The 16,335-nt window shown below is 53.4% G+C and overlaps 1 protein-coding gene across 1 annotated transcript; it reads left to right on the plus strand.

Moving 5' to 3' along the window:
- Positions 1 to 427: 427 nt before the first annotated feature.
- On the plus strand, positions 428 to 10,341 carry LOC141998535 (zinc finger protein RFP-like). Its single transcript, XM_074971397.1, has 7 exons — positions 428 to 856; positions 3,465 to 3,560; positions 3,945 to 4,175; positions 4,493 to 4,515; positions 5,250 to 5,365; positions 8,201 to 8,260; positions 9,616 to 10,341. Exons 1-7 carry the CDS (start codon positions 431 to 433, stop codon positions 10,128 to 10,130), a joined length of 1,467 nt encoding a protein of 488 aa, XP_074827498.1. The 5' UTR covers positions 428 to 430; the 3' UTR covers positions 10,131 to 10,341.
- Positions 10,342 to 16,335: the final 5,994 nt, after the last annotated feature.

The following is a 16,335-nucleotide window of genomic DNA, read 5'->3' on the forward strand; positions in this document are numbered from 1 at the left end:
CTTAAAACCCACATTTTTGTGCACTTGTGAAAGTTTAAATGGATAAGCATAAAAATTGCTTAGAAATAAACATCTGTCAAAATTTTATATTAAAAAACGAATTCTACCAAGCCTGACTATCACTCCTTAGACACACAGACCCACCCTGCTCCTGCAAGCTCATCAGGACAGGGGGATGCTGATGTCCACGTGGAGCCCCGGTGACCTTCCACACCAGCACAGGGGGCTGACTGCAGGACCAGAACACTATTTGTCACGAAACCCTCACAGCTGAATTGTTACCAGTGGGCTCCTTCCAATTCAGCGAACAGTGTGCATCAGTTCCAGGAAGGGAAACACCCAGTTGTTGCTGCAGGCGGGGCAGAGTGTGAACTCAGGAGGAAATTGAAACTTCTTAGTTCTTACCCCGTTACACTGCCGAGAGGGAGCCATGGCTGCAGAGAACCCCGTGGAAAGTCTGCAGGAGGAAGCGACATGTCCCATCTGTCTGGAGTATTTTAAGGACCCAGTGATTACAAACTGTGGGCACAATTTCTGCCTAGCCTGCATCAGCCAGTGCTGGGAGGGACCCGACACAGCCACCTCCTGCCCTCAGTGCAGAGAAACTGTGCAACAGAGAAACCTCAGGCCCAATAGGCAGCTGGCAAACATGGTAGAAATCGCCAATCGGCTAAGTTTACAGGCAAATGAGGCAGCGAAGGGAGCAGGAGGAGATGGGGTGTGTGGGGAACACCAGGAAGCTCTGAAACTGTTCTGTAAAGAGGATGAAACTTCGATCTGTCTGGTTTGCCATCTGTCCCGGACTCACAGAGCTCATACAGTGGTTCCCATAGAGGAGGCTGCCCAGGAGTACAAGGTAGGGAATTGCTGTCAAGTTTAATGGGTAATAACTTTGGATTTTAATTACAGGCTAATTTCACTGAAAGTTACATTGAACAGGTGTGACACATCATTCAGCTCAGTAAAGCCTTCATGGTATGGGAGATGCTGTAACAAAATAACTAATTTGGCAGTTTGGCAACAGAGTCAAAAATATAAAACTCTTTACAGACACCTCCTGATGTGGGAAACTTTTCTGAGATGCTGAATCCTTTGCAAACCCAGCTTTTATTTTTTTTTAACACAACGGAAGCTGTGAAATGCTCAGTGAAGCTTGACTCAGAAGAGCTGCAGACCGATCTATATGAATATGTTGCCCTCAGCCTGGAGAAGGGGAAGTTACAAGCTGTTCTTGTTACTGATTTGTTTAATTGAATGACCAAAGAGATTGAAGTGTTCTCCGACTGGTTTTTGAATGTTATAAATTCTTGACGTCTGATTTGTGTCCATTTATTCTTTTACGTAGAGACTGTCCAGTTTGGCCAATTCACCTGCGCATCTACCAATGTGATATATGCCATCATGTGCCAGCAATGCCCCTCTGCCATGTACATTGGCCAAACTGGACAGTCTCTACGTAAAAGAATAAATGGACACAAATCAGACGTCAAGAATTATAACATTCAAAAACCAGTCGGAGAACACTTCAATCTCTTTGGTCACTTGATTACAGACCTAAAAGTGGCAATTCTTCAACAAAAAAACTTCAAAAACAGACTCCAACGAGAGACTGCTGAATTGGAATTAATTTGCAAACTGGATACTATTAACTTAGGCTTGAAAAAGACTGGGAGTGGATGTGTCACTACACAAAGTCAAACTATTTCCCCTTGTTTATTTACCTCCTACTGTTCTTGAAAAGTGCTGGAAATGGCCCACCTTGATTATCACTACAAAAGGTCCGTCCCCCTCACCTGCTCTCCTGCTGGTAATAGCTCACCTTTCCTGATCACTCTTGTTACAGTCTGTATGGTAACACCCATTGTTTCATGTTCTCTGTGTATATAAAATCTCCCCACTGTATTTTCCACTGAATGCATCCGATGAAGTGAGCTGTAGCTCACGAAAGCTTATGCTCAAATAAATTGGTTAGTCTCTAAGGTGCCACAAGTCCTCCTTTTCTTTTTGCGAATACAGACTAACTCGGCTGCTACTCTGAAACCTGAGGCCCAGAGAGTTGCCCAGGGTCATCGGTAGATGGGAACAGAACTGAGGTCTTCCTAGACCAGGTCCAGGGCCCTAACTGCTAGACCATGCTGCTACCCTAGTGTCAGTCCCACCCCCAATGAAGTGTGTCCATTAACAGGGAAAGGTACCTTGATAAAGGCCCCAGACCCAGCAGGGAGATTAAATTTCTCACGGGGATTCTGAATTCCTGTGCTGCTCCATGGGGGGTTAAACTCAGATGCTGCCGGCCTGCACTAGAGGAGATCACTGGGCTCAACACTGTGTGGGACCCCGAGCACCTTCAGTCCGCACACAACAGGGCTCCAGACAGCTCAGGTCCAGGCCAAGTCCCACTGGGATTAGACTGGATAGCAGCAAAATTAACTCCTGGGAGGTGCTGACCGGTGCCAGTCTGACCTGTTCTGTCGTGTACGTGGGCAAGGCCCAGCCAGAGTGGTTCCATGAGTCCCACCAGGCAGCCTTTGAAATCTCCCAGAGTCCACTGCTTCCGGGATCTTTATGAGGGAATGGGACAGTGGGGTACCTGCCCAGGGGGCATTGCCACGGAAAGGGGTCAGGACAGCACTGGGGCAAACCCCAACCCGTTCTTCATACAAATCTGCATCATGTCTAATTAGGGAGGTCACCGAGGCATCCACAAAGCATGGGACATCCCCATGCCTGCCTGCCTGGGCCCATCCTCACCAGTATCAGTCGCCCTGTATGGGCCCCACCACCGCCTTTGTGAGTGGCCCACCCATCTGCATCATTGTGCATAGAGGTGCCACCCCCAGCCCCGCCCCCACCCTCAGAGGTGTCCTCCTGCATCCTCAGTCTCCTCCTCTTTCTTTTGCACCAGACAAAGCCACGTCCAGTGCTGGGTCCCTGCCGGACAGGGATAGGGCTCCACAGAACTGGAACCGCGCAGCTTCAAACCAGACGAGTGGCCTCCCGACGTCTCATGGGCTTTGCCCTGGTGCTTAGACCAGCTCTGCCCAACCAGTGCCGTCCCCAGGGCTGCAGGGCTGAAATCCCAGCCCATATTGAAACCCTGGTGGCTTCTGGGATTTGTATCACTTTGTTCATTAAACCTTCTCAAAAACAGGTTTATTGATTCTCCCCCATGTGACTCCAGTGCCCTGGTATACGCTGTACCACTAATCAATTCATAAATACCAGTAAAGCTTGGTTATAACTGAGATCTCTCTCATTACTAAAGAGACTGAATCTGATTTGGTAACAAGTCTGAATATGACACGCTCCCAGTCTCCATTAATGAGGTTTTATCTCCTTGGTGGCCCTGATGTCACAAAGCAATTAGAACCAACAGTCATCTTGGGTTTGGGTGGAAAAACACTCAGTTCACACCCCTCTCAACCCTCAAAATGAAACCTCCCGAATCCTTTCTGTTTCTTCAGGAAAAACTTCAGGCCCATTTGAAGACTCTGAGAGAAGAGAGAGAAAAGCTGCTGAAATCAAAAGTGACTGGAGAAGGGAAAAGCTGGGAGTATCTGGTAGGTGCCTGTTGTTATTAACCAGCAGGGACTGGCCGTGGGAGGTCTGTTTGGAGGCAGATTTCCCTGTGGCCTTGATGAATGTGGGCTTGTGTGTGTTCGTCCCTGATCATGGATTGCTGGGTTAGATCTATGTGTAGACAAGCACTAAGCTTCCATTGCAGTTGATGAGTTAATGTTTAGCCCTTGTGGCTTTCACAGAAATCCTCCCCAAGTGAACTGAATGTCCCTGTGAAGTGCTGTCCACTGTGTCTGGTCATTTCTTGCACTAACATGATCTTAGAATTTTCAAAGAAGATCTTCCTCCTGCACACTCAGCTTTCCATCAAAGGGCCCCAGGATCCATCCGTGTCCCTGACCAGCCCTTTCCCTATTTTCATACAGATACAGACACAAACCGAGAGGCAGAAGATTGTGTCTGAATTTCAGCAATTGCGGCAGTTCCTGGAGGAACAAGAGCGACTCCTGCTGGGCCAGCTGGACAAGTTGGACGAGGAGATTGTGTGGATCCAGAATGAAAATGTCAGTATATTCTCTGAGGAGATTTCCCATCTCAGTGAGCTGATCAGTGAGCTGGAGGGGAAGTGTCAGAAGCCAGCAAGTGTATTCCTGCAGGTGAGACTGAGTGAGAAACACCCCAGATCCCCACACAGAGAAGGGAGGGCTCCTGAATCATAAGCACTGGGGTCCAGCAGTCAGAGATCTTGGTGTAACTCAGCGTGTCCATTGCTGACATGTGAAGTACTATTGTTCTTTGCAGAGACACAGACACAGAGATATGAGAGAAGGAAAAGTCCCATTAATTCAGGGAATCTATGGCCCTGGGGCCAGGGTAGGGTCTCTCTTCCCCCAAACTTCCTAAATCCCTTCCCTGGGATCCCCTGTGTGTATCAGAGGGGACTGATATTCTTTTCTCTCTCTCTCTCCTCTAGGATGTCAGAAGCACCTTGAGCAGGTATGTGGCTTTCTCTCACTCCCCCTCACACTTCACAGTGCTGGGAAAGAGCTTGGAGATTATGTTAGCACCACATCTCCCCCGGGCTCTATAGCAAAATGTGTGGGGAAGGTCACATGCTGGATACAAATCTCTCTGAACAACTTTATCCAGAGGTTCTCACCCTTACACAGAAGACTCTGGAATTCTCCATTCAGTGGGAAAGACTGATCTCAAGTATTTCCGAAGGATGTCACATCCCTGGGGGACTGGCTGCCTCAGGATTGTGGGGGTGGAATATGGGCCTGTCGCTGCTGGGGGCCCTGGTTACCATTCAGCCCAGGGCAGCCATGGTCAAGAGTCTTTCCCACCTAAGGACTGTCTGGAGACCTGTGTGGAATGAGCTGCGGAGAGGGGAGTTGGTGTCTTAGTCTAGTTCCTAGTGGACCGATTTCTACAGCACTTCACGTGGGAACCTGCTGTCCATCAGAGCATGGAGGCCAAGGAGTGAATTGTCCATGGAGACTCAATTCCTCTTTTGTCCCCAGAGCTGATCTCTCCAGGCCAGAGTTGAAGAACATTTATGGGTCCTTTGAGGGGAACATTTCATGGCCATGGCCTGTGCTGTACCTGCTCTGAGGCTGGGAGAAGCTGAGGAATTCTAACTCCAGGCCCATTAGAGCAGCGACTCACTAACAAAAGCTTGTAGTCGGTCACTAAATGCAATATAATCACGTGAAATTGTTTCTCTCCAGGTGTGAGAAGGGGAAGTTCCAGCAGCCAGAGGAGATTTCTCCTGAACTGGAAGAGCGGGTCCGTGGTTACTTCCAGAAAACGCTTGCGCTATTGGAGACTCTGAGGAAGTTCAAAGGTACCGAGAAGGGACCTAGGCGGGGAAACTGGGTTAAGCGTCTGAGACTGTGGGAAGAGAATGGCGCTGGTCAGTTGGGTCATAATTAATCACCTTGATTACCTTGTTTGACCATTCTTCTGGTATCCTGGGCTTCCTTCTCCATGTGTGGCAATATCTTTTCAGGACGAAATCTTCCCGTCTCTTCTGAGGGCGGCTGAGTGGTTGTTTCAGTTCCCATGGGTTATATGATGCTTCTATTTAAAATTGTTGGGTGAGAAGGCCACGCACTTGGGGTCCAAGACTCTCAGGTTGATTAATTCAACCCCTTATTTGCTCCAAAAGTATGTCTTGCCATGACAATTACTGCTCAAGTAAGAAGTGACGGACATGCTGAAAGAAATACTGCCCAGTTACCTTCTCCTGGGGCAAAGGTGGGTCATGATGCATTTCTCCTTTGATGCTCTGACTACTCCATACAATGTCCGACATATTATACACATCCAGATTATATACAGTATTTATTAGTTCTTTTTCAGTCACCTTTGTGTGTTATGAAGAGTAAGTGTCTTGCCTAAATCATGCACTGCACCTGCATGAACTTTTTAATTGGCAGGGCTTTTGCTGTCCAAGCTATTTTCATGTTATTCTCTTTTCTGATTCATTCATCACCACTCAATACACTGATGTGCACAGATAACTTTGACCTTTTCTCCACATGGGGGTTTTTGGACTTTGCCAACTGCTCCTGGGCGGTACATTTTGGGTGTCTGTTGTCTTTAAGCACATTGTGTGGTCAAAACACCTCTTTGTCCCACATAGCAACTTATGAACACATCACTTAATAACAAGGACACTTAAGGCAACGTTTCCCTTATGTCAAGTAAACCGCTCACCAGGCCAAAGCCAAGTCAGTCAGTACAAACGCACAGTCTCAGTCTGTCCAAACTTATGTATAAGAAATGACCCTTGTACCAATTCTCAATACTTAATATAATAACTCGTGGAAAGCAGACAAATGGAGCGGATGTAGCAGGGGCCCAGGCATCAGGATGTCTCACGTTAATTCATGATTTACCAAAGGTCACAACCAGTGATGAGCTGCCAAAATCTTAACAACGGGTTCCCTCCTCACTCCATGAGGGGGTTGTTGCCCACCCCCGCCCCCCGGGACTCCTGCCCCATCCACCCCCCTCCCCTGTCCCCTGACTGCGCCCAGAACTGGGCAAGAGGGTCTCGTGGGCCACCGTAGTGGGTGCCCACCCCACCCCTAAGAGCTGGAGGGACCTGCTGGGGGGCGAGGTGGGGATTCCCAGCGGTGCTTACCTGGGGCAGCTCCCAGGAAGCATCCAGCAGGTCCCTTTGGCTCTAGGGGCTGGGGAGCGTAGCTGGGGGGGAGCAGGGGGAGCTGCCGCTCCCCCCACTGATCACATCAAAAGTGGCGCCTTAGGCGCTGACTCTCTGGGTGCTCCGGGGCTGGAGCACCCACGGGGAAAATTTGGTGGGTGCAGAGCCCCCACCGGCAGCTCCCCACCCTGCGCCCGGCCTCAGCTCGCCTCCGCTCCGCCTCCTCCCCTGAACCAATCATCCTGCTCTGCTTCTCCGCACGCCCCCCTTCCCGCGAATCAGCTGTTCAGCGGGAAGCCGGGGAGGGCTGAGAAGCAGGCCGCAGCTTCCTGCTCAGGCCGAGGGTGGCGGAGGCGAGCTGGGGCAGGGAGCAGTTCCCCTGCGCCCTCCCCACCCCTGGTTACCTGCTGCGGCACGGGCGGCCCTCCTTGCGCTCCCCCGCCCCAGCTCACCTCCGCTCTGCCTCCCTGGGCCTGAGCAGGAAGCCGCCGCTTGCTTCTCAGCCTGGCCTGGCTTCCCACCGAACAGCTGAATCGTGGGAAGCGGGGGGCGGGGGGCGCGGAGAAGCAGAGCGGGGCGGCGCGTTCAGGGGAGGAGGCGGAGGCGGAGGTGAGCTGGGGCCGGGGATGGGGCAGGGAGCTGCCGGTGGGGGCTCTGCACCCACCAAATTTTCCCCGTGGGTGCTCCAGGGCTGGAGCACCCATGGAGTCGGCGCCTAAGGCGCCACTTTGGGCCAGTTGTTAAATTTAGAAGCCCGTTTAGAACCAGTTCGCCCTCGCGGAACAACCGGTTCTAAAAGGGCTTCTAAATTTAACAACCGGTTCTAGCCAACCGGTGCGAACCGGCTCCAGCTCACCACTGGTCACAACATTCAACACTCAGTCCCAAATTCAGGAAAATGGCCTAAGTTGGGGCACCCGAGTTTCCCTCTCCCAGCTGGAGAGCTGCAGGGCAGGTGCGCCAGAGCCGTGTAGCCTCCACAGCTGCAGGTGGAGTCAGTGGGAGCCGCAGGAGACCAGCCCCTCTGAGAACCAGGCCCCAGGTGCCTAAAGGCCGGCACCCAAAATTAAAGATCAATTGTTACACCTGGACCCAGCCCAGCTCTGGTCCCGTATGCAGCTAGTCTGGGCCAAATGGGCGGTAGGGAACGAGAAGGCGCCCCCCCACGGTGAGGGATCCCTCCAGCACCAGAGCCTCCTCCCCAGCAGCTGCGGGCACAAGGCAGGGTCCTGAGAGGGCCGGGAATGGGGTGAGGGTGGTGAGGGCGGGCGGAAGAGGGAGGGGGTTGGATGAGGGATAGAGGGCCGTGGGCCGTGTAAAGCTGGGCCTCTGACACTCTGCACCCTGGGCAAGACCCATGGTTTCAGACCTTTTTATATTAAATACCTGAGTGTCTCTCTGCCTGTCTCTCTGTCACGATGAAAACACAGTTCTAGGAGTTCAGAGTGGGGACGCTGTTGTAAATATGAAAGCCTGAAATCTCCCCCCTCTTCTCCTTTCCCCCTGCAGACACTCTGCCGTCTGAACTGGAGACAAAAAGAGGGGAACCACTTGGAGCACACAGACAGGGTGAGACTGCAGCCTCTTTCTGGCACTGGCCCCTCTCAGACCCCAGCCCTGCTCCCCTTCCCGCGAGGCCCAGAGCCCAGCTGTCACCCAGGGCGCTCGAGCGGCCCTGGGGAACCCTGCACCCTCCACCTGCCCTGGGGTGGTGCGCTCTGGGGAGTGGAAACATGGGCCGGGGGCTGCTCCCAGGCCCCCCAGACACCAGCCCAGGGCAGGTGGAGGGTCAGGGGCTCCCCACAGTGGCCAAGGCTCCCAGCATGGCGAGGGGTCAGGGCCTCGGTGGGAAGAGGAGTCATGGGGCAGGGACACGGAGTGGGCGGGACCGCAGGCAATGGGCCCTTTGTCCCCCCCCCAACTTCTACCAAGGTTCCAGAACACCTGGGGGGATCCCAAGCCGACATCACACAAATAATCCTGGTTTCAGAGGAGCAGCCGTGTTAGTCTGTATCCGCAAAAAGAACAAGAGGACTTGTGGCACCTTAGAGACTAACCAATTTATTTGAGCATAAGCTTTTGTGGGCTACAGCCCACTTCATGCGTGCATCCGACGAAGCGGGTTGTAGCCCACGAAAGCTTATGCTTAAATAAATTTGTTAGTCTCTAAGATGCCACAAGTCCTCTTGTTCTTTTTACAAATAATCCTGACACCAACCTGAGTGCTGAGTTCATGCCCAGCCCAGGCTGCTGAACTGAAACACTCTCCCTGAGCAGCACCCGAACAGAGCTCCCTGCCCTGAGGCCTGACACACCCCTCTGCTTTACCCAGAGACTCCCCATCGCGCTTCTCCAACATCTGGCCTTTCCTTTGGGCAGGGCTGGGCTCTCCCATTGGGGCTGCTCCCTGCGTCCTGGATTGGGGAGATTCTCCCCCTCTGATGCTGGCAGCTCCTCCTTTCTCTCTAGGCTGGGGATGGGGCTACCCCACCCAATGCCGCCTCCTACTCTGGTCTTAAGCGGCTCTTCCCCAATGCTGCACCTTCCTCTCTGTTCCCTGGCCTGGGAATGGAGGCTGCCTTAAGGGATGGAGTTTCTCTCTGGGTTTTTAAACTGGTACCTGCCTCCTCTGTTCCCTCCTCAATAAAAGCTTCTGATCCCTTCCTGGCTGTGTCTTGCCGCTGGGAATGCAGCAGCCCCAGTAGGGGGAGCTGGGAGCTGAAGTTTTTGCAAGCAAATGAGAAACAGGCTGAGGAAGTGCAGTGACATCCCTGCTCAGTCTCAAGTGCCCAGGACACAGGCAGCTCCCTGCAATCCAGGCCTGTCCCAGCCAGAACAGGGCTGCTGGGGAGAGTGAGAAATGGCCCCAGCTGCCCCCAGGGCCGAGCTCCGCCCCTCACGCTCTGATTCTCTCTCCCCCACAGCGAATGTGACTCTGGATCCAGACACGGCTCAGCCTGACCTCATTCTGTCTGCGGACTGGAAGAGTGTGAGATGGGAATACACACGGCAGGATCTTCCCCACAACCCTGAGAGATTTGACACTGCTCTCTGTGTGCTGGGCTGTGAGGGATTCACCGCAGGGAGACATTGCTGGGAGGTGGAGGTGGGGGGTGGGGAACGCTGGGCTGTGGGGGTGGCCAGAGAGTCTGTGAGGAGGAAGGGGGTGATCAGCCTCAGCCCTGAAGGGGGGATCTGGGCTGTGGAGCGGTGGTGGGGTCAGTTCCGGGCTCTCACCTCTCCTGAGACCTCCCTGCCATGGTACCGGGCCCCCAGCAGGATCCGGGTTTGTCTGGACTGTGACCAGGGGCAGGTGACATTTATCGATGCTGGTGATGAGGCCCCGATCTTCACTTTCCCGCCGGGCTCCGTCCCTGGGGAGAGAATCCGCCCCTGGCTCTGGGTGGGGCCAGGATCCCAGCTCCGCCTGTGTCCCTGAGACACAGGGTGGGGTGTCAGGGTGTGTGTGTGTGTAATATCCCACTGGGGGTCCTGAGATCAGCCTCTCTAGCCTCACAGTCTGTATGACCCTGGAGGTTGCTTCAGGTCTCAACTCTGTGCAGCCTCAGGACTGTCAAACCATAGAGAGCATTCAGTGAGCGAGGCAGAGAAGCCGATCTCATTGCCCTAGAAAAAAATGCTGATCACCCACTGGGAGGGCGACTCCTTTTCCCCCGCCCCTCAGCCGCCCCGCCAATCAGCTCATCAGCATCCCCTCCAGAGCCTCCCACCCGCCACCATCCGCTGTTTCGTGGCATGCCGAAGGCGATGGGTGGGGCGGGCCTGGGCGATGCATGGCCCAGATGCTACCAGTGGAAGGGCCGGCACCAGCCCCTGCCAGGCTAGCCGCCGAGACACTGCTCTGCATCCGTGCGCGGCAGCTGCCCAAGAAAGCCTGGCTGGGGAGGTGATTTCTCCTCCCGACCTGGGCTCAGCTGCCAGAGTTTGGCACCCGAGCCCAGGTAGGGAGCGGAAGCGGCCTTTCCAGCCAGACTCTCTCAGGCAGCTGCCCCAGCAAGAGGGGTTGGTGTTAAAAGGCGTCTTCTTCCTGCTCCTCCCTGGGCTCCTGCCCACCAGGGACAGAGTCAGAACATGCCGTGAGGAGGGGCCGATGCAGCGGGAGGAAAAAGCACACACACACCCCGCAGGTAGCATGGGGCCGGGAGGGTGCGGTGGCCCCGAGGCTGGGTGCAGGGGCACGAGACCCGCCCTTTAGATCCTGCCCCCCCCCCATTACGGGGAGACAGCAGTTGAATATGGAGCACCCTGGGGGAGGGGGTGAGAAGGGGTGGAGTGGGGGGTGGGGCATAGGATGGAGTGGGGAGGGGTTGAGCACCCTCCGGAAAATCTAGAGGTCGGTGCCTAAGTAGACAAGCCGATCTCATCACTGCCCCAGGAATTGTGCAGCCTGTTTGCCACTGTTCTCTATGGTCCAGGAGGACTCTGGGGATCCTGGGTCAGACAGTGACACTGAGACATGAGGGGGAACAGCCCACTGGGCATGGAAAAATGGGTTTCTCTAGCCAAGTTATCCTAGCCCCTATGGCCTGGAGGACTCCTGTCTACCCAGCCGTCTGGCCTCTTAGCTCTATGAGCCCTGGAAGCTCCTCCCCACTCCCTCCCTGCAGCACCATGGATGGAGGGATGGGGGGGGAAGGGCCAGTGGAACTTCAGGAGGAGCAGAGGGGCAGAGGTAGGGGCTGGGCGGGGGACAGGCAGGCAGGTGTGGGGTGGAGGGACACAGATTTAATTAATTGTGGTTTTGGGAAGAAGCTGGCCCAAGAGGGGTTTCCCTGGAGCTAGCTGGAAACACAGGGGCTGAGGGATTGGCTGGCTGGTGTGCGGGAGGCAGGAAGCCAGGAGAAGCAGTCGTGAGCCTGGTCTCCGCAGGAAACTGAGAGACAGAACTTGCTTCAGGGACAGGGACCCCTGGAAAGGCAGACGTGCATTTCTGAGTAAGAAAACTGCCGGCTGCTGTTTGTCTCTACTGTGTTCAGGGCACAGGAATGTGCGGACATTGTAAATAATAAAGATGGCACCAAAGAAATACCTGACTCCAATAATCCATCCCCCCTGCCAGTGGAAGAACCTAGCAAGGCCCCAACACTGGCTAACGGCTCAGGTCAAAGGAGCGATGGTGCAACCCGGGTCAGAATCCAGACCTGTGGCGGCAAATGCGTTGGTGGGAAACATTTGCGGGGAGCTCCAGCAGCAAAGAGCCTGTGCAGAGGGGCGGATTGCTGCTCATTGTGGACGTGAGCATGTCCAGCTTTGTGTGCTGAGCAGGCCCCACTGTGCCTTCTCTCCGAGTTGGCACGCCTCTCCCCAGAGTCAGACAAAACCCAAACATGGATCCCTGGCTCATATTTTCCCCCAGCAGAACCAGCCCACACAGTGATGATGGGCTCAGTATTGGCCCAAGGAGAAAAAACGGCTGGAAGAGACTGGGGCAGCTGGAATGGGCTGGGGGCAGGGGAAGGGTAGGATTGTTCCCTTCTTCTGTCTATGGCGTTTTACAAAGTTTAAACCTAAAAATCTTCTTTCCAGCTGTTATCTGGTATTGTGCATGGCTGGGCTGTGTAACCTTTAACGGCAATGTCATAGAGCTGTTGTTTTCATGCCTTGTCACTAGCACATGCCGGCTGCCTCTGACCTTAACCCAGGGAGCCCCTGTTGCCCAGCTGGTCCCAGGCTGGTGGTTAGATGTTGAGAAAGACACAGCCAAGCCGAGGCTCCTCTGCACACACATTGTCACTGAAATCACTCGGTGGGTTCAGGTCCCACCTACTGTAGTTACAGTGCAAGTCTGCCTGTAGCTGTGGATGCCCTCACTGTGAATGAAGAATGTCCTAGTTCGTTTAAATGGCAAAGAGTCCTGTAGACTAACAGACGTATTGGAGCCTAAGCTTTCGGGGGTGAATCCCCACTTCGTCGGATGCATGCAGTGGAAATTTCCAGAGGCAGGTATAAATATGCAAGGAAGAATCAGGCTAGGGATAACCAGGTTAGTTCCATCAGGAAGGACGAGGCCCTGTTCTAGCAGTGGAGGTGTGACCACCACGGGAGGAGAAACGGCTTTTGTAGTTGGCTAGCTGGTTCGTTTGAGGGCATGTCCACCCAACACCGGGGCGGTGTGATTCCCAGCTGATGGCTGGAGCTAGCCTACTGCTGCTAATGGAGCAGCTGCAGAAGCCAGGAGGCCGCTTGAGCTAGCCCCGGGAGTACAAGCCGGCTCAACCCCCACCTGAACAGGTACTATGTAGAAATGAAGCTTTTATGTGCTTGTTGTTTTGTTTGTTTCCCCCCTTTTCCTTTCATTCCTTTTCGGCTTCTTTATACCCCATTGCTCCCATTCCTTGCCTAGGTAGTTCCTGCTTCCTTCTTTGCTTATCTTTCTCCTGCTCCACCTCCTGGGCTCTCCTTTCTCTTCCCCTCATTCTGCACCTGTGCAGCTGATAGGAAGTGGGGCAGGGACTGCCCATTATCAGCAAAACCATTTCTGGTGCAGAGAGAACAGAAGCCCAGACATCCCAGCAGCCATGGCCTCAGCAACTCCTGTACAGGAAATCTAAGAGGAAACCAAATGTCCCATCTGTCTGGAATATCTGACAGATCAGTGACCATATACTGTGGGCACAGCTTCTGCCGAGGCTGCATCACTCAGCACTGTGAGACATGGGAAGAGCTGGACTCTGACCCCTTGTGCTGCCCCAGTTGCAGAGCCCGAATCCAGAAAGGGGCTCTCCTGCATAATTATCAGCAAGCAAATATTGTGGAAAAAATCAGACAACTGGATTTCAAACCAGGAAAAGAGAAGCTGTGTGAGAGACACGGCAAAGCCCTGGATCTGTTCTGTGGAGAGGACGGGGAAGCCGTGTGTGTGGCTTGTGAGAGATCCGCAGAGCACAGATCTCACCCGGTGCTTCTCCTGGACGAGGCTGCCCAGAAATACAAGGTAGGAAACACTCTGGATCCGGGTTAATTCAGTCCTTCCCTTTTCAGATTCAGTCTCTCAGAGCTACCGAATCTCCCAGTTTCCCAGATTTTCTCCCTGATCTCTGGCTCCACCTAAATCTCTCCCCTACAGGCTCCTTCCTCTGGGCAGGTGCAGGGAGCCCTGGCCACTGGTGGTGCCCCAGCCTGTCAACCCCGCACTGTTCACTGGGGGGAAGCCGTCACTAGAGCTCCATGCGAGGCACTTTCCTTGCACACAGGACTGAAGCAAGATGTGTCCGTGCTGCTGCCAGGCCAGGAATGAGCTGTTCCCACCACACCCCTGACAGCCCAGGCACCACCAGCAGGACATTCACATGAATCATGCACGCAGCAGCCCTCACTCTGCTGCATGGAACATCCAGGAGTGGGTTTAAACACAGGTGCTATGGGATATTCCCTACGGACCCATCTCTAGGGTCACATGAGGTTTCATAATAAAAAAAATCAGCAAACAAAAAGTAACTTTCTAGCCCACATGATTGAAAACAAAAGTTTGATAACGTAGCCCGAGCTTAACTGATATAGTGACTTGTGCCTGAGTTTGCAGAGAGCCTGAGCCAATAGCCTGAGAAGAGGGAATCTCCGTGGGGTTATCTACACTACAAAATTAGGTCGACTTGAGTTAGGTCAACCTCCAGCACCACAGTAATTAAATCGCCTGTTAATGTTCACACTACCCTCCTTCTGCCACTGGTACATGTCTTCACCAGGAGCACTTTCACCAACTGAAGTATGGCATTGTGGGGTAAGGACAGCCAGAGTGTGAGGCACTGACAGCTACTCGGGGATCACAGCCAGAGCCCCCACGCCCCACCCAGGGTCTGACAGCTGGCGCCAGAGAGGAAATGTGAAACAATTGCAGCTGTGAAACTGTGCGGGTAGGCTCCCTGCTGTGAAATTGAGCCCTGACAGCTGAGGGGCTCAGCTGTGAGCCCAGATCTCAGCTGACATCCCAGGCAGTCAGCACTGGGGTGGGGGAGGAGGGGCTCCATTAGTGAGCCCAGCTGTCAGCGCTGTGGTGGAGGTGGGGCCAGCTGTCAGCCCCACACCGATGTAAGTTATGCAGTGGCTACATGGATGCGGCGTCATCCTATCTACACCGACATAAGCACTATGCCTCTCGTGGAAGTGAAGTGATTATGTCAGCAAAGCAGGCCGCTTCTTTCAGCAGAAGCAGCATTGCAGTGTAGACACTGACATAATTATGTTTATACAAGGCAGCCTGACGTCAACCTAACTCTGTACTGCAAACTAAGTTAATGGAGTGTCTCCCCAAGAACAACTGCTCTGGGGTCCTCATTCACTTCTCTCCAGCTGGGGGCTCTGTGTGTGCAGCAGGCGGGGAAGAAGGCAGTGGGCCCCAGCTCTCCATTCCAAGAAAATAAAAATGATACACAAATCGGCAGCTTAAATGTACTGAGGTCCCTGCCCCAAAGAGCTTGCAGTCTATAAAGATGAGTAGAGACAAATTCCCCCTCCCCTCCAAATAAGCATTTGTGTGCGTACTTTATTTTCAAACATAGTTTGAGAACCTTCTGAATTTTCTGCTGCACTCAGATGGCATTTACCCAAAATAAATAATAGCCCTTTGACAGAGGCAGACCTTTTTTAAAAAATCTGATTTCTACCCAGGACCATGGTTGAACTCGGTGTCTGTGTATTACTCAGGTTCAACAGCTCGCAAAATTCACCTTTGAACCTCTCAACTCCGCAAGTCATTGCTAGCTAGCTTTCAACCCTCTTAGTTTCTCTCTCTCTCTCTCCACACGTTCAGTGTAGTTTTTTGGGGCTTGACCCTTAGCAAACAGCAGAGTCAGTCCCAGGAAGGGAAACAACCAGTTGTGCTGTAGATGGGGCATATTTCTGAGCTCAGAAAACTGAACTTTACCTTGTTACGCTGCCCAGCGGGAGCCAGGGCCACAGAGACCCCCGTGGAAAGTCTCCAGGATGAAGCAACTTGTCCCGTCTGTGTGGAGTATTTCAGAGAACCTGCCACTCTGGAGCATGGGCAAAATTTCAGCCAACCCTGAATGGACTGGCCCTGGGAGGGATGGCATACAGGTGTGTCCTTCCTGCCCCCAGTAAAGAGAAACTGTGCAATAGACAAATCTCAGGCCAGACAGGCAGTTGGCAAAAGACAAAGAAACAGCCAAACTGCTGTGTTTAGAGGCAGCGAAGGGATCAGGAGAGGACGGGGTGTGTGAGGAACACCAAGAGGCTCTGAAACTGTTCTGTGAAGAGGATCAAACTTCTTCCTGTCTGGTTTGCCATCTGTCCTGGGCTCCCACGTGCCAGCTGAGGGCTCTCACCAAGGGGATAAAAGTTATAAGGCAGGTGATATCACCAAAACCACCTCCTCCTTCTCCCCGCCAACCCGTCCTGTGGAGAGAGGCAGGTGCCTACCTCATTCCAACAAGACACGCCATAGGCACCTGAGCTCCCTGACGTCAGGCTCTGGGTTCCCGTCTGTGGGTTGCTAAGCGGACATAGATGCCCCTCTGCAGCCCTGGTTTAGGCACCTGTCTGTGAGAGGGGGCAGGGTTTCGGACACCCCTCCCCCCTTCTTGCCTCTCCCATTGGATGGCTTAGATGGCTCCCCGCCAAGTGAGCTGGCTTTTATGAATTGCACTGTGAGGTGCCTGTGATGC

This window comes from Natator depressus, chromosome 14, assembly GCF_965152275.1.
Source record: "Natator depressus isolate rNatDep1 chromosome 14, rNatDep2.hap1, whole genome shotgun sequence".
NCBI classification, from domain to species: domain Eukaryota; kingdom Metazoa; phylum Chordata; order Testudines; family Cheloniidae; genus Natator; species Natator depressus.

Excerpts from the sequence above, each read along its gene's own strand:
- LOC141998535 (XM_074971397.1), top strand. The coding sequence starts at position 431 with ATGGCTGCAGAGAACCCCGTGGAAAGTCTGCAGGAGGAAGCGACATGT. Across the intron at positions 4,176-4,492 it reads CAGCAAGTGTATTCCTGCAG|GATGTCAGAAGCACCTTGAG; the intron begins GTGAGACTGAGT and ends TCTCTCCTCTAG. Across the intron at positions 4,516-5,249 it reads GTCAGAAGCACCTTGAGCAG|GTGTGAGAAGGGGAAGTTCC; the intron begins GTATGTGGCTTT and ends GTTTCTCTCCAG.